Raw genomic sequence first — 25,560 nt, 5'->3', positions numbered from 1 at the left:
GGTTAAAACTTTCATAACCCAATCATTTCATCTCTAAACTTTCTTGCATTGTCTCACACATGAGCTTTTGGAGGAACCTCATATCTAAACCATAACGGTACTGTAGACAGAGCTGAAAACCAAGCTGTATGTATGGCATATACTAGGGACTTTGTATGTGTTTGTAAGCAATAGAAGGGAAAGGATGGAGAAAAGAAAGGAAAGGGGAAAAGGGGGCAAATATCTAAACTATAACATGAGTTGAGGAGAGACAACTGAAAGCATAACAAATTAAAGAGTCACAGTCACCCTTGGCATCCCACTCTCAATAGGGTGACCATAGCCTTACTACTTTCTAAGAATGAACAGTAGCACACTTACCAGTTTTGAGGGTCATAATTAGAGATCTGCCCTTCTGGGTACAGGTTGAGAATTGTATAAGTTATTTTTCTTTAATTTATGTGAATTATATATTTAAAATGTTTACATGCCCCATTACTGATCACTTAAATTACTTTCCAATTTCATGGGTCTGTATCTTATTGAATCCAGGATGCACATTTTTTACATATTTACATCTCTAAAGTTGACAGGTGCTTATAGTTTAATAGTGATAATTTTTCTTTCTTCAATTGGACATGGACTAAGGGTGCATCTTCTAATCCTTGACACCTGAAGTTGGATAAAACTGGGTATAGCTTGTGCTACAGTAAACATTCTTAGTTATTATTGTATCCATTCTTAATTATTTCTTTAGGATAAATGCCTAGAAGTATTTATTCTAGTATTTATTCTTTAGTATTTAAATGCCTAGAAGTATTGTGCTATAGAGTATTCATATTTTGTGACTTTTCATGTATATTATCAACCTGTTCTTCAGAAAGATGGCAATCAGTTATTCTCCTGTCAACCAGATAACTTCCATTTCCTAAAAGTTTCCAGACTATAGAACTAGAAACAAAAAAAAAATCTCAATTTTTAAAAATTTTCATTTGTTTGATGACTAATAATCTTGTGTTCACAGGCCACTTGCATTTTTTCTATGAATTGTGTGTCCCACTGGCCCATTTTCTGGTGGAAGTATCCCCCTTTCTTATGAATTTATTAGAAAAATTGGGAAATATTTTTCAAACATTAAGAAACCCCAACAAAAACTTCAATAGTTTTTACCAGTTTTGTCATTCTATTATGTGTCTGATATTTTCTGCACATAAATTTTTTATGTTTTGCCTTGTGGTTTTATGTTTGGAATGGCCTCCTCTACCTCAATATCAGAGAGTCACACTATTTTCTTTTAATTTTTTTATTTCACTTGTTTTATACTTAAATTTTTAATATTCATCTTGAGCTCATTTCAAAGTAAACCAGAAGATGAATTCATATCTCCTCCAAATGGTTAGTATTTGTCTTCATTCTTCCTAAGACTGGCTGGTCAGAAATGGAGAACCCCTCTAGAGCCACAGGAATAGGAACTAGGAGCTGGGATGTCTTTCTCTGAGGCAGAAGTGGGGAGAACTGTGACTTTGTGCCTGCTTTTCATCTATACCTGTACATGTCAGTCCTTGTAGGTTCAGACAGGAAGACACTGATATGTGGACAAGGGTGAAGAGGGTGCCCAGCAGCCTCTCAAGGCCTTTCTGGATTTTCTTTAGATTATGTCTACTTGGCTTTTCATTTCTTCACTTGCCAATAAACTCAGGGACTCCACAGAAGTGCAGAGAGACCTAGTGATTTGTGTTTCTTGACCTTCTAATATATTAAAACACAAATAAATGCCAACAATGTTTCAGAAATTATGCAATATTCCAAATGATTCTATTTAACAATTAAACTTTTGTCATGTGCTTTTCTCAATCTCGTCAGTATCTCTCAATGACTAACAATCTCCTTTGGAGAGAACACCAAAAGTCTACATGTGAGGCTTTTTGCATGCATGTGGATGGCCAGACCAGCTGATCCTCCTCCTACAGACCAGCAGCCCTCAGTGGAACTGGCTTGGCCAGCCTGAACCTGTCTCCATTAGCCACGTGCCCCACACCACAGAAGGCAGAACTCTCCCCTGCTGTCCCTGATGTCTCCTTTTTCAGGATTCCCTCTTCCTGCTTTTGTTTGTGATTTACATATCTGGGCAAATCTTGCTGCTGTCTGAGTCATCTTCCTTCTGCCAAATACTTGATTTTCCTTCTCTGAGACTAGATTTAAGGAACTGATAGGATTAGAGGTTAAAAAGAAGCCCAGAAGGTCTTTGGGTCCCCAGGGATGTTCCAGTCCTTGACAGATGAGACAACTGTCTCACAATGTCTAAACAATAACTACTTGGGTTGATTCTTTCCTCCAGCTGATTTCAGTGCTGAAAGAGATGAGCTATCTTGAGTCCAGAGAGACAAAGCACATCCCTGAGACAGCTGCAGCCATGTTCTCCTCCAGGGAATTCTATCGGCAGCTTGTGGCCAACTTGGAGTTGGTGGCAAATTGGTACAACAAGGTTATGAAAACTCTGCTAGAGGTAGAATTTCCATTAGTGGAGGAAGAGCTGCAGACCATCGATCTCCAACTGAAAGCTGCAGAGGAGACTCTGAACTGGAAAACAGAAGGTAATGGCACCACCTGCAGTCTGAAAGAAGCATTGGGATTAGCAATAAATTAATAAATTAATAAACTTTAATTAATAAAGCTAATAGAAACTTAAATCATTCCCTGGCTATCTGATTTGGCAGGAAACCCAAATCTGTCTTCTCCCTGGGCACACAGCCAAGTAGAGAAGCAAGGAGAGTCGATAATCCTCTCTTTTCTTCTCTTGGGATATGACTGGTCAATTTAAAAAACTTCACTGCCTATACTTTGAGATGCTCAGAATTTACTAAGATGCACCACAATCTCTAGAATATGCATGGCACTCATAATTGAGAGCTCTTAACTATATAATCATTGCCGTTTGGTTTTCTTAACTAGATTGCAAACATCTTAAAGGGGTAACTCTGCATTTATTTCTTCAATGTCCTCCATTTCAGTAAATTTTTGATTGGTTAACACATTCAGGGGACTACATGCAGGGAGATATGGCATGAGCTGTATGGGTCCTATTCTTACATGTAGTGAAGACAAAAGGCATATGTACCACGCAAATCATATAAAACTTGTCCATGATTTTTTTTTTTTTTAAAAGCCATCATAGAGTTAAAAGTAATGTGTGGCAAGTCACAAGGGAGGGAGATTAATTCAAATAGGGTCCTCAGAAAAGTTAAAATTTGAAAGTCCTGGAATGTCATATTAAACAAGTTAGGACTTTACTCAATATATAAGAGGGAATGACATTAAAAGTATTAAAAAATTGATTAATCCAAATAAAGTCACCAGGTTGCACTGGTATCTGATTGTAAAATTACCTTCCTTGGCAAATGTACCAACTTGTGTGTGTGTGTGTGTGTGTGTGTGTGTGTGTGTGTGGTAGGCGTCACTTCTGTTTTTCTTCCTCTGTAGTCAGGATTATGGTAAGGATCGGTTTGTTAATACCAGTAGGAAAAAAAAAATGTTCTGATGATAATGAAGTAACCTGTACAGAAAATTCTCATAAAACCTGCAAGCATTAAATCCCTATCTCTCATAACAAGTAGCTCTTCAGCTGTGCCACTGTAAGGTGCTTCATTTAATATTTCTTTTGGGGAGCAGGCATTTGGGATTATGTCATTCAAATCACCAATAGTATTCATGATCTTGAACAAAGAATTCAGAAAATGAAAGACAATGTGGAGGAGATTCAAAGCATCATGAAAACGTGGGTGACTCCAATATTTAAGAGAAAAGATGGGAAAAAGGAATGCCTTCTTTCTCTGGATGATCAGCAAGATCGAATGGAAAAATATTACAATCTCATCAAAGAATCTGGCATGAAGATTCACGCCCTTGTTCAGGTAATAACCAGCCTCTCAGACACACATCCTGAGGCGAGAGGGAAAGCACCAAGAAATGTGTTTGAATGGAAAAAAGCGATTTGGAAATTAGAACTACCTATAGAAATTGTGTTTTCTGAAGTCAAGAATAAAAGTTCATACTGAGAGCAAAAACACTGAAGCTGATAGGGGGAATGAAAATTCACATCCTGATGTCAGTGTGTCAAAATTCACCCTATGTTAGGAGTCACACCACTTAGTGGTCACCTGACTTCATTCTCACACCTAACCCCAAGGGTATGTAAGGAGATGCCAGAGGCAGAGTCCTTAATTATTCGCTGCACCAACCACCCTCATCCCCAACTCACCCATGCGAACTGGTGTGGTCCTCCAGCATCATTCTTATAATTAGCTCTATAGAGCCCAGGGAGATGAAAGAGTACCAGGCATCTCTAACTGTATTCAAGAAGAGGAATAACTGCAGAGTGTGGTGATCCCTGCAGTAAGACTTGCCCTGCATTGTGGTCAGGGTGACTTCTTGTTCCATCATCAAAGACTAAAGCTTCCTTGTAAACAATGGAAAAGGATAATGGTCACCAGCTCCATTCCTACTGAAGTAGACATCAGACCTTGACTACAGGTTGACTCATGCCAGAAGTTAGAAATGAATTGGCAGTTGTTATGTGTGGGGGTCTCTCAGCTACATCCCGCATGGATGAGAAAAGGGTTACCTACCGGAGGATGATGTTGGCTGTTTATCAGTTCATTGCCCCAAAACTTAACTACTCAATAAACACACAAGAGCCAATACTCTTTATTTAAATGAGAGGGGGTGTGATGGGTCTGCCCTACCAGCTCTGGCCTCTAACAACATGGAATAGCCCAACTCTCTTTTATTTATAGACATACAGGTAAAGGGAGCCAAGACCCGGAGGAGCTTCTTCTGTGATGGACAGGTTAGGGTGGAGTTAGAGGAGCCATTCTCTTAGGGGAACTAGACAGGGAACCATCCTAGGAGGGCTTCCCACAGTTACATATGGGTCATCTGTGGTTTGCAGCACAGTAAGAATGTCCAAACTTAAACACTGATGACTGGAGTTAGGTGACAGAAATAATTACCTAAATTTAGCCTTTGAAATCCTGAACTTAATTTATTTTTAACCCCTTCTGGCCCCACATTCAGCAATTCAGTATCTAGTGTTAAACCTATGCATCCACTTTTCATTAATCTTTCTTCCTTCCCTCCATTTGTCCATCCATCCATATGTCCTTACATCCATACATACATGCATACATCCTCTGTATTTCCAAAAATGTCATTTATGTGCTAATTGGCTCATTACATATATTCCTGTCTGAAGTGCCTGCTTACATCTTTCACACATTTTCAATAGGGTTGTTAGTTCCAGGAACCCTTTATGGTTTCTGGATACACATCTTTTGTCAAACATATATGTTGTGAATATTTTCTCCAAATCTGTGCCTTGTGCATTTTCTTAATGGTGTATTCTGATGAGCAATAGTTTCAAATTTCAATGTAATCTAATTTACCTTCTTTCCTCCTACAGTTAGTCCCCTTGAGTCCTAAGAAAACTGCCTATCCCAAGTTTGCCAAGATGTTCTTCTACATTTTCTTTTAGAAGCTTTACAGTTTTAGCTTTTACACTTAATATTGTAATCTTTCATGAGTTAATTTTTGTTTATGAGGTGACATGGGAATTGAGTTCATTGTTTTGCATATGGATAACCAACTGTTGTTGTACTATTTTTTGAAAACACTTTTCCCTATTGAAATTTTAGAATATTTGTTGAAAACCTATTAAATACTTAAAATACTGATATAATTTTTGTGTGTGTGAGTATGTGTGTGTGTATATACATATGTATATATATATATATATATGATCAATTGGTATATAAAATACCAATATTATTTAATAACCAATACTACTCTTTCTTGATTATCATAACATTATTGATAAGTCTTAAAATCAGGTGCTATAAGACCTCCAACTTACTTTTTCTTTTTCAATGATTTTGTCTGCTACGTTCTTTGCATATGCACATGAATTTTTAATTCAGCTTGTCAATTTCTAGAAAAAAACTAGGTTTTGATTGAAAATGTATCAAATTTGTAAATTAATTTGGGGAAAATAGAATTCTTAACAATATTAAATATAGCAATCCATGTACCTGGCATGTCTCTTCACTTTGGTCTCTCTAATTGTTTTCTGCAATATTCTATAGTTTCTTCAACATTTTCTATTAAATTTATCACTAAGTGTTTTATGTTTTGGAGTGCTACTTTAAATGGAATCATTTGTTAATTTTGTTTTCCAATTGCTATAAGTCAGTGTATAAAAGTATAATTGATTTTTGCATCTTGCTAATGTATTTGTGACCTTTCTTAATTTATTAGATGCAATAGTTATACTGTAGCTTTCTTAAGACTACCTGTGTAAATAATCATGTCATTTACAAATGGAAACAATTTTCCATCTTTCTTTCCAAGTTTTATATCATTTATTTCTTTTTCTTGCATTATTGCTCTGGCTTTGACCTCCAGTACTATGCTGAAGTGGTCAGAGTGAACATTTGGATATTTTTTCCCTCATTTTCAATAATCTAGAGAAGCATTTAATAATTCACCTCTAAGTATAAAATTAGCTGCAAGGTTTTTGTGGATGTTCATTATCAGAATCAGGAAGTTCACCTTTTGTTCTTGCTTGGCTAAAAGGTTATATGATTATTGAATGATGAATTTTATTGATGATTTTTCTGTATCTTCCAAGGTTGTTACCTAATTTTCCCCCTTTATTCTGTTAATGGTTGTGTTGAGTTTTTAAATATTAGACTGACCTCACATTTCTTAAATAAACTCTGTTGGATATGTTGTGTTATCCTGTTTTATATTTTGTAGAATTTGACTTGTTAATTTTCAAGAAATTTTGTTCATACGTTTTATGAATGGTATTGATGTTGACTGTTCTTTTGAAGTTCTTATCTAGTTTTGGTGTCAAGATTATGCTAGCCTTATAAAATGAATTTGAAAGTATTTCTTCCATTATTTTCTGAAATTTTATGGAGGGCTGATCTTATCTTTGCCTTAAATGTTTGATAGAATTCACCAGAGAATACTTCTGGATATGGAGTTTGCTTTTGGGGGTATTTGATGGTGACTTTTTTTGGGGGAGGGGGTGGGAGGGTATAGATAAAAGACAGTTTTGGTAGATTTTTGCATAGCAGCCTTTTTCAGTTTTTCAAGTTGTTTTTCTCAGTAAATTTGTTCATTTTATCTATGTCATCAATTTAGGGAAAAAATTGTTCATAATTATTTCTTATTATCATTATGTAATTATAGGCTCTATAATTTCCCAGTTTTTTCCCTTGAATTTTATGAATTTTATCTTTTCAAAGAACCAAATTTTGATTTTGTTAGTTTTCTCTACTGATCTTGATATTTTTTAATTCATTAATCTCTATTTTTTTAATGATTACATTCTAATTTTAGAGTGAATTTCTTGTCTTTTTCCTAGCCTTTTAGGGTACAGTGAGAGTATTGATTTTCAGCCTTTCTTTCTACTGCAGGAATTTGGTGATATTGATTTCCTTTTTTTGTCTCAGCCATAAATTTTATCTATTTTATTTTCATTCTTAGTTTTAAATATTTTCTCTTGTTATTACTTCTTCAACTTAATAGTCATATAGAAGTATGTTGTTTAGTTTCCTCATTCAGGGACTCTAGTTATATTATTGAGATAGATATCTAATTTAATTTCATTATAGTCAGAGAATATACTCCATAATATTTTAGTTTTTTGAAATTAATTGAGAATTGTTGCATGACCTAGACTATGGTCTATCTTATTGACTACTTCTTGGACACTTGACAATAATGTTTATTCTTTTCTTGTGTATAGTATTTTATAAATATAAATTCAGTTCAAAACAATTGATATTGTTATGATATTACTAAAGGTGGAGAATTAAAATCTCCATCTATGTTTTTGGATTTGTTTTAGTTAATTTTTTAGTTCTGTCAAAATTTTCATCACATGTTTAAAGCTATGCTACTTGGTACAAAAACATTTGTTTTTATTATAACTTCCTAATAAATTGATTATATCATCATGAAATTCCCTTTTTATTTCTAATGATACTCCCGGTCTTGCCGTCTATTTTTTTTTATCATAATGTCACCTTTTGTTCCTAATTCATTATTTATAGTTTTTGCAGTGCCCATCTTTCCCACTATTTTATATTCAATCTATTTGTTTCTTTGTGCTCAAATTTCTTCTCCTTAGGTCAGCATGTAGTAGAAATTTACTTTTTCAGTCCAACAATAGGCATATTAATTGAAATGTTTAGACTATTTACATTTAATGCAAATATTGGTATAGTAGGATTTAGTTCTACCATTTTGCTACTTGTTTTCTATTTGTACCATTTATATTTTGTTCCTCTGTTCTTTTCCCACTTTCTGGTTTGTCAGTTGTATATATTTTAGTATTCTGTTTTAATTTTTCATTAGCATTGCAACTTTAACTTGTAGCATTGCATTTACAGTGGTTTCTCTAGATTTCTATATTCACCTTAAACTTTTCCCAATCTACTTAGAGTTTTTTAAATGAAATTTAGGAAGTTTGCAACAGTATAGTTCAATTTAATCCTTCACCCCATCTTTTGCACTATTATTGCATGCTATATCTGATTTATAATTATAGATGTTAAATTTGGCAATATAATTAATACATACATTAAATTCCACAATACAGTGTTATAATTAAAAGTCAAAGAAAAATATTTACAGTGCTTTTAATTTACTCACATCCTTGGCATTTTCAGGCTTGCTTTTCCTTTCTGGAGATCAGACTTGTCTTCTAGGGTTATTTCTCTTCTTCCTGAAGAAATTTACTCAGTATTTCTTGAAGTTCAGGTCTGTTGAAGACATACACTTGGTCTTCACATTAAAATGTCCTTATTTTACCTTTGTTTTTGAAAGATAGTTTCATTGGAAATGTAATTCTGTGTGGTTTAGTTTTCCTTTCACAAGTTATTCATTGTCCTCAATCCCCCAGTGTTCCTCATAAGAAGTCAGTCAGAATTTGTTTCTTTGTTCCTCTGTAAGTGATGCATTGCTTTCTCTCAGGATGCTTTTAATAGATTCTGCTCTCTAATATATATTTTTTTCATTTTGACTATGATGTGCATAAGTGGGTTTTCATCGTACTCATCTTGCATGGAATTTGTAAGCTTTTCGTCAAATGTGGGGAGGTTTTTGCTTGATTGTTTATACAAATATGATGTTCTTGTCTGCTAATTTTAAAATCTGTGTTATTTTCTGAGTCTTTTTTTAAATGAGAATGAAATTCGTTTTTCTCTCACATAAAATAAGTCTAACAGGTAGGAATTTCAAGGTTGTCATGACAGCTACAAATTCAAGAACCTATCCAGATGATTTTCTAACTTTATTTTTAGTGACTATTTTCTCTTTGGGTTAAATGTTCTATTTTTCTCCTTTTTTTGTGTATCTAGCAATTTTTTATTATGTGCTAGACATGTGCCATTCAAGAATCTGGATGTAATTTCCTTTAAATAGTTGGGTTTTTGCTTTGGCAGTCAGTTAACTCTGATAAATCCTCTTGATCCTGTTGAGGTTCACTTTTAAGTTTTTTGAGCAAAGGTCTACAGAGGACTTACTCTAGAATAGCACAGCTTTGATCCTAAATCAAGGAGTCTCAAGTGAGTTCCTCAGTTATCTAGAAGGTTTTTTCATCATTCCTAATAGGACTCTAATGTCGTTCAGTACTTTATGTCCTACATAATCTTCCTTCACGTTGGGGCCTCCTTTAACAGTTTTCAGCCAGATCTTGCAGTCTCTCTCAGGACAGATGTTCCAGTTGAGGTCCACTGTCCTACACCATGGCTTTGAAAGTGCCTTTCGGTAGAAAGCCACATGGGTGTGAAGTTCACGTTGAATATTATCCTTGTCTCAAGGACTGCATCCCTGTAGTTCCTGATATGAATTACCCAAAACGAGTATTTCTTATATCATGTCCAGTTCTATAGTTGCTTGTGGCAGAAGGAAAAGTACAATCTCATTCCTATATCTTGACCAAGACTAGAAACCTGACCTACTTATTCCTACTTCACAGAAAACTCCAACATATGTACTCCTTAGCCAGGTGAAGATTTGAAGTAATAAACAAAAGTGAAAGGTATGTATAGCTATATTGACAGTTCAACAATAAGAAGGAGATAGAACAATCATATAGGGAAGTCATAAAATCTGAAAGTTTTTTCAGGTAGAAGCACACATACACATCTTAACACAAGCAACACTGCATCATCACTGTGCTATGATTTACATAATGATAGACTTTAAATCATTAAGAAAATATTAAATCTACTTAGGAAGGAAAGTGTTGGTAATACATCTTAAAAATTTTAGAGTTGTGTCACTTAAAAGCAGGATCATGAGATTGTTTAAAGCCAGGGGGATTGATAACATGGCAGTGTTTCCTAAAGGGGTAAGCATGAGTCATCCAGGAAAGTTACTTCTGCAACTTAGTTACTGCCTCCTCTGAAGTTATCAGATAATTGGAGAGCTGCTATAAAAAGTCTTAATAATGAAAATGATGAAAAGTAAATGGAATGTCTGTACTTGTCGTTGCTGAGCATTTAGGCTCCCTCTCCTTAATGTCCAAGTTTTGTTACCATGGTGATGCTTGGTATCCTACAGATCAGGAGCCGTATAGGGGAAAGAGATGGAGAGAGAGAAATGGAGGCGGTGGGAGAGAGGCGAGAGAGAGAGATATGAGGGAGTAGGAGGAAGGGAGGCATTTTTTATGTATTTTGTGTGTGTGTGTGTATGATGAAGGCTTTTGGTTAATATCAGAAGTCAACCCCAAAACATTCAAGCTCAGTTTTAAAGATTATCCAGGAAGAACTTTCCTTCTCTGAACCTAAAATTTCATGTGAACTTTGAACCATAGTGCCCTCTACCCTTGGACTTCCTTCCTTCTGCTCTGATATTGCTTCACAGTTTATCACCCAGCAGCTACCAAGTACACACACTTTGCATCCATCACCTTCTGAGAAGGTGGCCTTCCTCAGGAACAGGATGAGACCCATATTTCCTCTGTGAAATGAATTTGCATTCCTCTCAAATGAGACAAGAATGTATTCAATGGACATGTAATAGCAAATTCTTCATAGAAAGTCTTTTTTCTCCAGGTGTTGTTTTCATTCCTATTAATGATGATTATACCAGTTATTTCATGCTATTAAACATGGTTTATATCCTTCATTTTTTCTTTTGTAGGAAAACCTGGGTCTTTTTTCAGCAGACCCAGCCTCTGTTATCTGGGAGACTTATGTCAACTACATTGATGATATGTTGCTGGATGGCTTCTTTCTTGCTATTGAGTGCTCCCTCAAGTACCTTCTGGAAAACACTGGTATTTACTGGCTTATAGATGTGGGTTATTATTGGAAGATAGGATCAGTAGCATTTGTTGAGTTAAAGGGAAGCACAATTGAGTGTTCTGTGACTCGTCCCAAATGCTATGGATGTTTTGTGAATGGTATATAGTAGACTAGCAAAGGTATTGAGTTTCTAAATTGTTCAAAGATATAAGATTTCTGACTCTTTAAAAACCAGGTGACAAAACAGTCTCTAAGATGGTAAACCCCATGGCCAAAGTAAAAACATTAAAAAGTTAATTCAATCAAAGTCAATCTCCAGTAAAGAGCAGTGAGTGACAAACTTGGAGCAGCAGGAAGCAGGGTTAGCAATGAGGACTTCCTTTACCTTTGACTCATGCGGTGATGGAAGAGGACATTCTGTACCTTCCAGCTTCAAGTACTTTGTTGCCTTTTGAGAACACAGAGAGGTTGTGGCACTCAGGTTAAGTGAAAGAAACGGAAAGTTTTCTACATAGAAAAATACAGTCAGACAAGAAGCAGGAGAGGAGGTAACTTTGAGAAGGAAAAGGAATGCTAAGAATGTAATCCGCATTCTTTAAAACTATAAAAAAAATTGGTGAGAACTTTGAATTTAAGGTTAATAAACCAGGGTAAGGTACACAGAATAAAAAATCCAGTAAAGACTGAGCTTGGCTATTAAATGCTGAGCTAGAAAGTGCAGAAGAGTTCAGGACTAAAAGTTGAATTACACCTTCACATTCTGGAAGGTTCTGAGTTGCCTTGCAAGAGTTGTATTGAAGGATAAGTCAACACATCAGGGCAGAGTGAATATTTTGAAGCCAGAGGATGAAAGTGAGATGACCATCTGAGATGTCAAGTCCAACCCAAAGATGGAAATCAAATGCAGAGTTAGAATAAGTAACCCAACCTGTGTACACAATATCCAGCCCATAAAAGGGTACATGCAGATACCCAGATTGAAAATATAGAGAGGAGCAAGGCCCAGCATTGAGTGTAGTGGAAAGAGGCAACCCTGGGCTCCTGGTAGGTGCAGAGGCTGAAGTGTATGCATGACCTTGGTCTGCATGATGTAGGAGTGCTCCAAATCAAGCAAATCTGTCAGTGGGACCAGAGGATCCAGCATAGTCAGAAAGGTGGAAGGCCCTCCCTAGACCTAGGGAGATGCCCCATGTGGTACAGACAGCGAATGGAGATGGTACGTCAATAGCATGACTCTACTCTTACCCAATGGTACCTGAATCTCCTGACTTGGACTGTCTGACATGCCACTTATCTCCTTGAGGGAAGAACAGAGTGGGAACAAGGGGATGGAGAGAAGAGCTGGCAGTTTTTCTCCAAGTTTGCCAATGTTACCTTCCTCCATGAAAATTGGAGGACAAAACACCTTTGCTTCACAATGTAGGGCCTTCAAATTATTTGAGTGGGCAGGTATTGGGCTTAGTAACTGCCTGAGCTGAGGCAGTACAGATAAAATTTAAAAGGTATTAGTTACCAAAGAAGGAATGAAGAAGCCTGTAGAGAGTAGTTTTTTCTTTCCAGGTCCAGTGTACCATTTTTGCTTCTTGAATATGGTCAAGCCCATACCACTTCCATGGCCTGGGCTAGCCTCCCTGTCATTCTCAAAGTCTAAATCCTGCATAAATATATAAATGCTATACACTCCATTAAGGAAGTTTCTTCCTCCTCTTTCCTTCTACAACTTACTTGTACCAAGAGTGTGGATCCAGGACAATCTGCCTCATCTGATTACATTTGCATTATATCCAATCTAGGGATTAGCTTCTCATGTCAGCCCATGGGGCAAGTCTCAGAGTCAAAGTGTTCTTTAAAATCTTCTAGATCCTCTAAACTATATGCAATTTTATCTATTAATTTATTATCATAAAATATATATAGTAATGCATAATATACTATGAGAATATATGTACATTGAATATCCCTTATTAAAAAATCTGAAATCCAAAATGCTCTGAAATCCTAAATTTTTGAGTGCCCAATGTATGGGATTTTAGTGATGTTTTTGGTTTGGGGATACTCAATCAGTAAAGTCTATGCAACTATTCCAACCTGAAAAAAATCCAAAATATGAAATAATTCTAATACCAAGAATTTCAAATAAGAGACTCTAAACCAGTTTAAAGCTAATTTACTGTTTTTTCAAACTGTTCTATGATATTAGTATTATTATTATGATTTATTGCTAAACTTGTAATCTCTTAAGTTAAATGTGTGGTTGATGGAACTCTCCTGAGTCTCATAGCATAAATTCATCATTTGATCCTCCAGTATTGAAGGGAAGGACCCAGTCTTACATACCTGTGAGTATTCTATAGATTTTTTATCAGAGTAAATGGCTAAGCTGTGGTAACAAAACCTCCATCAATAATGGAGATTAAACAACAAAAAAGTCTAACCCCCCAAGTAGTGGTTGAAGGTGAGTGTTAGTTTCTCTAGTAGGTTCCACCATTCTCTAGGGCCTTGTCCTCATTCTGTGATTGAGTCAATTAACAGCCACATCCAGACCTGTGGGAGGGTAAAATGCATAGAGAAGATTCACACACTGTCCTGGACTGTCTCAGTCCAAAGGTGGCCCCATTGCTTCTTCCCATATTCCACTGGTGAGGAAGCACATTGCCACCCCCACTGCAGGTAGAGCTGGGAAATTTGGTCTCATGCCCAGGTACAGCTCTGTCTCTAGGGAGTAAGAGGACAATGGGTTTCAGTGGGTAGTCTCTTCCACCCACAGTACTCAACACATAACAGGCTTCTATTTCTATAATCAAAAACATATATGAAAATAAATGATTATTGATAAAAGTGTAAGCATTTATCTTTGACTTGGAATGTTGTGTTCCATCTTGTACTCTGATGTAAATTTAGCAAGGCAAGTTGGCCTAGCAAGTAATCAGGAATTTGTGAATTATTTATACTGTTTTTAAAATTTTTATCACTCTGGGACTACAGAATTAAAATAAGTCCCTTGTTTTTAGAAAAGGAGATGGAAGGGAGGCAGGATGGTAGCTTCTCTTTGTTTTTCATGCCTGTGCAACCATCCACAGGCATGCCCCATTCATCTAGTGACTGCCAGTGAAGAAATGGGTTTCTTCAAAAAACAGCTTTGAAAAGCAACCTCTTCTCAAGGAGAGGCCCCAGTGACCCCAGGCGGCACCTGAGAGTGTGGAAGGCTTGGGTTGGTCAATCACTGGATGTGCTTTATGAAGAAACAGAGAAAAATCCTGCAATGCCCAGGAGAGCATTGGTTTATCCAAAGTGTCATTGGTTCCCCCATTGAGAAACACTGCAAGTCCTTCCCCCTCACTTTTCTGGAAAAATTATATTTCCATTTTTCTATACTCTAAAGAAATGCTTTGTGTGTTTTAAATTGTTATTCTACTTTGACATCTTATCCATTCATCATTGTTTTGTTGGTTTGTGTCTTTGCTTTTCAGAATGTAAGGCAGGACTCACCCCGATATTTGAAGTTCAACTTAGCCTTGCTATCCCAGACTTAGTTTTCTATCCCTCACTGGAGTCTGGAGTGAAGGGGGGCTTCTATGACATTGTTGAGAGTCTTGTCACCAGCATTTTTGGGATATCATCCCTGGTGCCACGACTTTCCCCACAAAATGGCTCTCCTCACTATCAGGTACTGTGTCTGCACCCATCTGCCCACCAACCACATCTGAAACTTCCTACCAAGCATTGATATAACCTGCCTGCTATTATCTTGTTCCCACAGGTTGATCTGGAGGGCATGGTTGATTTGGCAAGCATGCGGAACACACTCATGGAGAGGGTCCAGAGCATGATGACCCTCTGCTGTGGCTATCGAAACACCTTTGTTCAGTATTCCTATCTCTACATTGAGGACCGAAAGGAGATTCTGGGTCAATTTCTGTTGTATGGTCAAGTCCTCTCACCTGAGGAGATTGAAGCCCATGCAGAAGATGGCATCCCTGAGAATCCACCACTCCTCCAACAGTTCAAAGTGCAAATTGACTCCTATGAAAAGCTCTATGAAGAGGTATGCAGACTGGAGCCCGTCAAGGTGTTTGACAGCTGGATGAAAATTGATGTGCGACCTTTTAAGGCATCTCTGCTGAATATAATTAAGAGATGGAGCCTCATGTTCAAGCAACACCTCGTTGACTATGTCACTAACAGGTAACACAGCGTCCCAGGTTGCCTGTAGTACCATGCTTTTAATTGTATTTAATTGTATTTGTATTTTTCCCCATGGATTCATTGGTTAGATTAAAAATTAAAACAGCTGGTTAGAAGTTTTTTTGTTTTTTTTTTTTTTTTTTTTTTTTTTTTGCAGTCCTGGGGATTGAACCCAGGGCCTTGTGCTTGACAGGCAAGCACTCTATGACCTGAGCTATATTCCCAGCCCAGATTCCAGTCTTTTGGACGTCATGGTAACCTCAGTCCTGTGCTTTGCTTTGCTTACCAGCTAAGGCCTCTGTTTCATTTTCCACTTGCTGCCCAGCAGGGGAATGGCACCCAGTAAGTGGTAAATAATGTTTAGAGATAATAATTGCAGATCCAGCCTCCCTTCACAACTCTGACTGTGAAATCTCTTTAAGCCTGGGAAGCAGAGGGGGCCTAATGGACCTCTTAGATTTTATTTCCTTCAATTACTTGTTGCCTTCGATGATCCAGCTGTGCAACATGGAAGTCACTAGAACCCCATGCTCCTATCTGTGCTTTCTAGCTATCAGAGTAAGTTTGAGATTCTATCTGTTTCCCTAGACCTAGACTACCCAGTCTAGTACTGTGCTCTCTAATCCAGAGATCATCAACTGAATGAATAATCAAGTTGGTCAGTAGTTCATTGACTACCTCACCTTGTCCCCAGAGATCTGTCATGGTCAGAATCTCTACCCCTATCTCCACCCTGACTCCTAGTGGGCAGGCACAGCTCCTCTGTTCAGCGATCACCCTTTGGTATGTCAGATGACATATAAGGAAGCCAAATGACCCCTCTCCTTGGTTTGGTGCTGGTCTTTTTTGATGCTGCATACCTTCCTGGCTTCACAATTGGGAGCTAAGCACAGAAAGGAAAAGGCAAAGCTGAGGATTTATCTATGTAAAAATAAACTCAAAGAGACTTTGCAAGGGTTGTGTCCCACTACTCTAGAAAACCCAACACTGGGGAGATGCTTTGAACAAGGCTCCCCAGGTATCCCTTAAGAAACAGAAGCAGTTTTCCACATTTGTGAGAGCTTTTTCTCACCAAGGAACTTAGAGGCAAGCTGAGAGAGTGCTCGTGGGTCTCAGGGCAGTGACAGGTACCCCAGATAAAGCCCTGTTTTGGGGTATAGCTGCTTTGTATTCCTCCATCAGTAGGTCTGGTAATCCAAGAACATGGGCATGTTTTAGAACATAGATTTTGTTATTATTTAGGTATGGTGAGGCCAACAGACCAGGAGATGGTTGCCATCAGAAATAGCATTCATTCTTTATAGTTCTAAGAAGAATGCAGGGCCACATGGGAAAGCACCCAAGTAAGGAGGCAGAAAGAGAAGGAAATGTGGGCAGTAGTCTTTATTATGGTTTCCATGGAAAGGAATGGGTAAGGCAGAGTATGCAGGTTTAGGATTGGTGAGTCTGAATAATTTCAGTGGGCTCACAGTATAGGAGCTACCCCTTTGTTTTCTCATACCTGGCCCTGGAGGGATTAGGGCAAAGGCAAAATAGCCCAGAGTATGACAGCCCAATGCAGGAGGTGGCTGGGCTCTGGATTGGTCTGTTTGCCTATGAAAGATAAGCTTTTGGTCAGGCATGACTTTCTCAAGGGATTGGCTGTGCTTGCAAGGAGCAGTCCATCCAGGGTGTTTAAGGCCCAGATATGAACAGGTCAAAAAGCAGAGGGTGGATGCCAAGCACAGTGATAGCAGCTACCATGACCCCGGACCAGGTAAAGCCTCAGAGGATCTGACAGGTGGTTTAGCAGGGGAGACACCTGGTAGCCCAATGAGGGGGCTTGAGTTGTTGACCTGGAACCCCTATTTCCTCATCTCTGCAAAGACAGTAAACAGGATTCCTCTAAGGAGCCTTCTAGCAACATTAAGTCAGTGAATCCATTACCTCGCTCCTTTGCTATGCTTGAGGAATGTGTTTTACCATTTTCTTGAGAATTAGATAAAAATGGAAACAAAAATAAAATTGCTTTTTACAGAGTATATACTCTGTGCTATGTAATTATGCGACTTGCACCTTCCCTTAACAATCCCTCACATCTTACATACTTCATTCACTGTCTGAAGTCCAGCCCTGTTTATCATCTAAACTCTCACGCCTATTCAGCTCTTCCTGCCCTAACCTGACTCAGCTTCCACTCCCACCCTCAGGAGCCCACCCTGTGCCCTTCATGGGATCCTTTGCAATCCCCTTCAGCAAACACCCACTGGTCTCTTTGTCTACCTTCAAAACTTTTTTACTGTACCTGACACCTGGCTCTCCTTAAGGATACTGCTTTCCCATGGACCCTCCGGAAGGGAGGCTGACTTTTTTCCTACCTCTCCCTCTTACCTCTAAGTCTACAGGTGGGCAGATCAATTCACCACCACTCTCCCTCAAAACCACCAGCTCCTCTGAAGCGACTTCTATCAGACAGTACTAACTACCACTTGTCCTTACTTCAGTCACCCACTGATCTCACAGTCATTCTTCCTGGTCAATGCAGATCTTCCCATGCAGCACACATTCTTCCTTTCCCACCCTTCTGCCCAACAATCACCCTTGGGGACCCATCTGCATAGATTCTCCATTACGCCTGACCCTTAGTTGACTCCACTTCAGGGCCCCTTCCCTCTGCTATGTGACTACTACCTTCTCATGTGTTATGTTCTCGGTCAGGGGAGGGAAAGATGGGGAAGCAATTGTGCTCCCTTCAAAAGCTTAGGTGGAAGAATTCCATTCTCTGACCACACCTGCTATCTTCCCACCTCACTTGCTTGGCAGCAGCCATACAGAATTCTTCAGTCCCATCAGGAGTTCCAGTCTCTTGACTCCTCCTTCTTCCCCATGTCTATCACACGAGCACACCATTCCCTTCCATTCCCACTTTGCAAACCCCCAACTGTTGAAACTCAAGTGCTCCACATCTGCTCCTAAGCAGTTCATCTTCATCAAACAGAAACAAACTATTCTCCTGACTATAATTTCATTTATGAACATTTATCACATTACATTTATAAACATCCATTTCAAGAAGGCCTTTTGTGATGGGAAAAGCAAAGAGCAATGGATGATTATGACTGAACTTTCATATGAACCTACGTGGTTATAGCACAGTGAATTCCAACATCAGGTATATCCACAAAACACTAACTTTTAAAAAAGTGTAAATAAATTGCAGAAGATCAGTAGGGTAGAGGGAAATGAGCAGAGGAGAGAGGGGGACTGAAATAGAGCAAATTATATCCCATGCTTTTGTGATTATGTCAAAATATATCCTAATGTTATATATAACTAAAAAGAATCAATTTAAAAAATTTTAAAAGCCCTCTGCATTTTCTTACAAGTTTCCTAACTCTTCCAGATTCCTTATTCCTTCCTCTCCTCAAATTCTAATCATCCTCTCTGCCTTTTTGACCTTGCTTCTCATTTTACTGAGAAAACAGAAGAAATCATGAGAGAACTAATTCAGCTTTTCACTAAGTCTACCAGCCTACATGCATTTGAAGCCCTACACCCATCTTCCTCACTTGACAGAGAATAAGCTGTCTTTGCTTTTAGAAGTCCAATCTCTTTTACCTACTCAAGGATTTACCTCCTTGGTATAGTTCGAACATTGTTTGAGCATGTTCCCCAAAGGTTTATATACTAGAAACATTTTCCCCAGGGTGGCTGTGTTGAGAAGGTGGAATCTTTAAGATGTGGGACCTAGTGAGAAGCATTGGGTTGTGGGAGCATCACCTTGAAGGGATTAATGCTGGTCTCATGAAATGCACTAACTCTCATGACAGCAAGGGCACGTATAATTGGCTCCTTCTGCATGTGACTTATCCCGTACATCTTTTTCCCTGTTGTGGTATAGCTAGAGAGCTCTAGCAAGTAGGTCAACATCATGTTCTTTGGACCCACTTTAGTCACGAAAATCATGAGCCAAATAAACCTCTCTCCTTTATAAAGTACCCAGTCCATAGAAAATGGACTAATAATGCATCTTAAATCTCCCCTAACTCCAACATTATCAATTCTTTCCTTTGTACATTCTCAATAGTATGTGAACACATTGTCATATCTGTCATGTTTAAAAGGAGAAAGGAAGATGGAGAAAGTGAATATAAATATATGCATTATATATGTACATACATATGTAACATATTTAAATTATATATATTACATATATATTACATATATTATATATGTACATATATACATATATATGTATATACATATATATGCAGTCTCTCATTCTGTGGCCTGTCTTCTCTCTCCACTTGTGGTTTAGATGGCCCTTTTACCCATGGGGTCTGTATCTGTGGATTCAACCAACTATGGATCAGAAATACATTTGAAAAATTGCATCTGTACTGAACATATACAGGCATTTTTGTTGTCTTTTTTCCCTAAGTAATACAGTATAACAACTGTTCACATAGCATATACATTATGTTAAGTAATTATAATAATCTAGAGATGTTTTAAAGAATATGGGAGGTTTTGCATAGGGTATATACAAATGCTATTTCATTTTATATAAGGGACTTCAGTGTGGATTTTGGTATCCACAGAGGTCCTAGAACCAATTCACCGTGGTGACTGAGGAATGATTGTATTTTGATGAATAATTCTTAATGTCAATGCAACCAAATGTGTCCATGTTTCCCCTTAGGTTGTTATTCTTTTGTCTTGTTAAATAAATTCCCTATTGCCCCAAGATCCTAATGGAACTCTGCTGTATTTTCTTTTAAAGTTTCCAAACATTCTTTTTCACATTGAGTAGTCCCTTGACTTGTTGCTGCATGAATATGATAAAATCCTAATCACTATATCTCTAGGGCAAGTCCCAGCCTCGTTCATTTTCATGAAGAATGTCTGGACAATTCTTGGTCATTGCTTTTCAATACAACTCATCAGTATGTGAGAGAAAAAGGCTATGGAGAGTTTGTTTGCATTTGCACTGACTATAGATCAATTTGAGGAGAATCACTGTCTTCCTAGTGTTCCTGTTCAAGAACACACTACTTTCCCATTTAATGTCCTTTACACTGTCCATCAGTGAAATTTTGTAATTGTTACCTTTAAAATAATTTGAATATCTTTGCTAAGATTTATTCCTCAGTGTTTTATTTTTGTATTCTAGTATAAAATGTTTTTATTAGTGCATTATAGTTATACATAATAGTGGGGTTCATTCCGACATCATCATATAAGCGTGGAATATAATTTGCTCCATGAAGTCCCTAGTACTTCCCTTTTCCCTCCCCAACTCCCTCCCCCTCTTCTCCTGGTCTTCCTTATATTTATTTATAGCTTTTTTAGTTAGTTATTTATAGGTGTATATAAAGGTGAAATTCACCATGGTTTATTCACATGTGTACATAGCATAATTTGGTGAATTTCGTTCCACTGTTCCTCTCTTTTCCACTCCCTACTCCCTCCCTCTCAATCCCCTTCTTCTGCTCTTCTGATCTCCCTTCTATTTTCATGGGATTCCCCTTCTTCTCTTTTCCCTTTATTTTTGATCAAGTCTCTGTATATGAGAGAAAACATTCAGCTCCTGATTTGCTGAATCTGGCTTATTTCACTTAGCATGATGTTCCCCAAATTTTCTATGGAAATGGAATTGATTTTTGTATTTGATTTTGCATCAAGCCACCCTGCTAAATTAACAGAATATTATTACTAATAATTGTATATAATGTTTGGGTTTACTGTGTTCATATTGTCACAGACAGTTTTCTGTTTTATTTCTTCCTCCTCAGTCTTGTTGCTTTATAATACATTTCTTATCTTATTGCACTGGCTAGGACTGCCCTTATAATGGTTAATAGAAGTAGTGATAATAGACACCCTGTCTTATCCCTGACCTTAGAGGAGTTATTTTCAACTTTTTACTACTGAGTATAACATTTGCTTTGAGGGTTTTTTTTTTTGTAGATTCTCTTTATCTGATTAAAGAAGTCTCCTTCTATTCCTAATTTGTTAAGAGCATTTAGCATAAGTGGATGAAAAATTTTATCAAGTGCTTTTTCTAAGACCTTTAAGATAATTCTGTTTATTTCCTCAAAATGTTTAAAGTGGTGAACATCAGTATTTGATTTCCAATATTAAACTAACCTAGCGTTACTGAGATAAACCAAACAGGAAATTTTATCTTTTACAATATATCCAGTGGTTGATTTTGTTTGCAAATATATTGCTGAGCATTGCTGTACCTGTGTTTGTGATGGAGACTGGCCTTCAGTGTTCCTCTTTAATACTATCTTGGTCTAATTTGGGTTTCATGGCTTTACTTTCATAAAATAAGTTAGGAATTAGTCCTTCCTGTTTATTCTCTGGAAGAGTTGGTATAATATTGGAATTTTTGATCCTTGAAAATTTGATTTAAATCTTTTATAGAGGCATCTGGGCTTGTGATTTTCTTTGTGGGAGGATTGTAAGCTACAATTTCTGCAGTGGTTGTCAGGATATTAAGATTTCTTCCTCCTTAGTAAGTAATTTTAAGTTCCTTAGTAAGTTACTTTTAGTAAGTCATGTTTTCTAGAAATGCATCTATTTCATGTATGTCATCAAATTATTATTGTAAAATTTATAATATCCTCTTAACTGTTTAATCTCTGTAAAGTCTATGGTATGCCCCTTTTCATTTCTATTCATTTTTATTTTGTGCTTTTGGCTTCCTTTCTTGATTAGTCTTGCCAAAGATTTACAAAGAACTATCTTATAAACTTGTTGATTCTATTTACTATAGTTTGATTTTGATTTCAATAATTTATTACTTTATGTTTATTATTTAATTTTCCTTCTTCCTTCAGATTTATTTTCTATTATTTGACTAACTTCAGATAGATGATTTCCTTGGCTAACTTCAGGTGGATGATTTACTTGATTTTGAGTCTTCTGCCTTTTCGAATGGTAGCATATAGCATTTGAAGTTTTAAATTCCCTTCCATATGTAATATTACTTACATCTCACAAGTTGTAGTATGCAATATTTTCATTTTTATATAGTACTAAATATTTGAAATATTCATTGCAATGGTTTTAGATCTTCCCAAATTTCCAAACATAGGGTTTTTGAAGTTATATTTCTGTTTTTAATTTCTAACTTAATTGCATTGTCGTCAGAGAATGTAATAACAGACTTCTAAAATTTGTGGAGGTTTAATTTGTACAATGCAGTGTAGTCAGTTTTTATAAATGTTCTGTGCACATTAGAAAAGAGTGTGTATTTTATAGTTATTGTAATTTCCATGCATGCCTATTTCATCAAGCTTGTTAATTGTTCAATTCAAATCTGACCTTTTAAATCTGCTTAATTTATCAATTACTAAGATAATTATTTAAATGATGGGCTGTTAATGTCTCCTTGTAATCCATCCCTTTCTCTTTCACATATTTTAAGTTTATGTTATATGGGCATAGAGAGGTTTGACTTTTTATATCTTCCTTGAAAACCGAACCATTTAACCAGACATTAAAAGATTGTCCTTGTCACTAACTACATTTCTTTTGGTAAAGTCTGCTTTTTCTTGTATTAATGTAGTTAATACATTAAACCAATTTTCTTTTGTGTGTTCTTTTCCTGGTTTGTTTCATTTATCCTTTGACTTTTTTTTTTTTTTTATTTTTTATTGTGAACAAATGGGATACATGTTCTTTCACTGTATCCTTTGACTTTGAACCTTGCTGTATAATTACATTGAGAGATTTTTATAATCAATGTAGAACTGAATTTTTTATCCACGTTAACAATATTTATCCTTTAACTGGAAGGTTTGCTTCATTAACATTTACTGTACTATATTGGATTTAATTATACCCTTTTAATATGTGCTGTCTATTCTTTTTTTTTTTTCTCCTTTCTTGTCTACTTTTGGGTTGAATTCTTAAATGTTTTCTTTTCCTTTTTCTCATTCCATTTTTCACTCTGCGAGTTTGAATGTCATACTATGTAGTTCTACCATTCCAGTGGTTCCCATGGCTATTTTAATAAGCATTTTTAAATGAATAAATGTATCTCTCCTCAAAAATACAAAACAAGAATAGTTCCATCTCTGTTGTTCATTCATCAAGTTAGATTTTTGTATACCTAGTAGTTTAGATAGCTTTTTATTATTTATTGAAATTCCTAAAATTATATATTATTTAAAATATTTATATACCTGATTTCTTTTTTTTTTTCAATGCTGGGATCAAACCCAGGACCTTATGTATGCTAGGTGAGTACTCTACCACCAAGCCTGGCACTATTTAGATTTAACAATATATTTATCAGTATTCATATAGTTAGTATGCTCATTATACAGACCTGTTACTGAAGTATATGAAGTATATCCATTCTGTTTTTTTAACAAGGATCTATGGATGGAACTCTTTCATTCTTTCTTGGTCTGAAGTATATTATAAAAATAAAGTTTCTTTGATTATTAAAAATGTTTAGTATGAGATAACTGTATTTATGTGGGTTTGTCTCTGTGTCTTCTAATCTGTACCATTGGTCTGTCTACTTTGGTGCCAATACCATGCTGTTTTTGTTACTATAGCTCTGTTGTATAGCTTAAGGTCTAGTGTTATGATGCGTCCTGCTTCACTCTTCTCACTAAGCATTGCTGTGGCTATTCTGGGTCTCTAATTTCCAAATAAATTTCACAATTGCTTCTCTATTTCTATGAGAAAAGATGTTGGAATTTTAATTGGAATTGCATTAAATCTGTATAATGCTTTTTGTAGTATGGCCATTTTGAAAATATTAATTCTGCCTATCCAAGAACATAGGAGATCTTTCCATCTTATAAGATCTTCTTTAATTTCTTTCTTTAGTGTTCTGTAATTTTCGTTGTAAAGATCTTTCACCTCTTTTGTTAGATTGATTTCCAAGTATTTTTTTTTTGAGGTTATTGTGAATGATTTAGTTTTCCTAATTTTTCAGAGGATTCATCACTGATGTATAGAAATGTATTAAGATTTATGGGTGTTGGTTTTATATCCTTCTACTTTGCTGAATTCATTTATTAGTTCTCATTTTTTTTAGTGGAATATTTTGGATTCTCTAAATATAGAATCATGTTGTTGAGAATGGTGATAGTTTGAGTTCTTCTTTTCCTATTTATATCCCTTTAATTTCTTTCTTCAGTCTAATTCTAGCTAGAGTTTCAAGGACTATGTTAAATAGAAGTGGTGAAAGAGGGTATCCCTGTCTGTTTCAGTTTTTAGTGGGAATGGTTTCAGTTTTTGTCCATTCAGAATGATATGGGTCTTGGACTTAGCATAAATAGCTTTTACAAAGTTGAGGTATGTTCCTTCTATCCCTGTTTTTCCTAGTGTTTTGAACATGAAGTGGTGCTGTATTTTGTCAAATGCTTTTTCAGAATCTATTGAGATGATCATATGATTCTTATCTTTAAGTCTGTTGATGTGATGAATTACATTTATTGATTTCTGTCTGTTGAACCAACCTTTCATTCCTGGGATAAACCCCACTTGATCATGGTGTACTATCTTTTGAATATGTTTTTGTATATGATTTGCCAGAATAACTTTTCTTGTCAAAATCACCATTGCTTTTCATGGGGTCAAATCCACTTTTCCTTACAATCTCACTACCTATGCCTCTTTAATTTTTTTTTTTTATCTTGAGGTGGAGTATCACTAAGTTATTGAGGCTGGCCTTGAACTTGTGATCCTCCTGCCTCAGCCTCCTGAGTAGTTACGATTACAGGTGTGCGCCGCTGTACCTGGTTGGCTATACTTTCTTGATCTCCTTTTCTAGGCTCGTTTCATCTCCACAACCTCAAAATAGTAAAATTACAGTAGCCTCAGTCCTGAATTTTCTTCTCTATCTACAAGTCTTGTTTTCAGTGCTTGAAAAATCTCTATGAGGATTGGGGTATAGCTCAGTGATAGAGCACTTGCCAAGCATCTGCAAAGGCCTTAAGTTCCATCCCAACATTACAACAACAAATACAGCAATGTATGAAACTAAAAGTATATGTGCTGATAACTGCCGAGTTCATGTTTTAAAGTCTCACCTCTCCAGAACTCCAGACTTACATGTAACTTCCTA

At 36.5% G+C, this 25,560-nt stretch overlaps 1 protein-coding gene across 5 annotated transcripts in view; it reads left to right on the top strand.

Moving 5' to 3' along the window:
- Dnah9 (dynein axonemal heavy chain 9) overlaps positions 1–25,560 on the top strand; it is a 338,036-nt gene that overhangs the window by 45,704 nt on the left and 266,772 nt on the right. For all 5 annotated transcript variants that reach the window (XR_007107774.1, XM_047545691.1, XM_047545694.1 and 2 more), the window contains 5 exons: positions 2,318–2,573; positions 3,649–3,890; positions 11,194–11,329; positions 14,768–14,964; positions 15,058–15,482. Coding sequence is in view for 4 of the 5 variants with exons in the window: in XM_047545691.1 (XP_047401647.1) it covers positions 2,318–2,573; positions 3,649–3,890; positions 11,194–11,329; positions 14,768–14,964; positions 15,058–15,482 (1,256 nt within the window). In the remaining variant the exon portion in view is untranslated. The remainder of the gene's footprint in view (positions 1–2,317; positions 2,574–3,648; positions 3,891–11,193; positions 11,330–14,767; positions 14,965–15,057; positions 15,483–25,560) is intronic.

The sequence above is a fragment of the Sciurus carolinensis genome, chromosome 3, assembly GCF_902686445.1.
Source record: "Sciurus carolinensis chromosome 3, mSciCar1.2, whole genome shotgun sequence".
NCBI classification, from domain to species: domain Eukaryota; kingdom Metazoa; phylum Chordata; class Mammalia; order Rodentia; family Sciuridae; genus Sciurus; species Sciurus carolinensis.
This window is presented reverse-complemented; position numbering and strand designations above follow the sequence as displayed.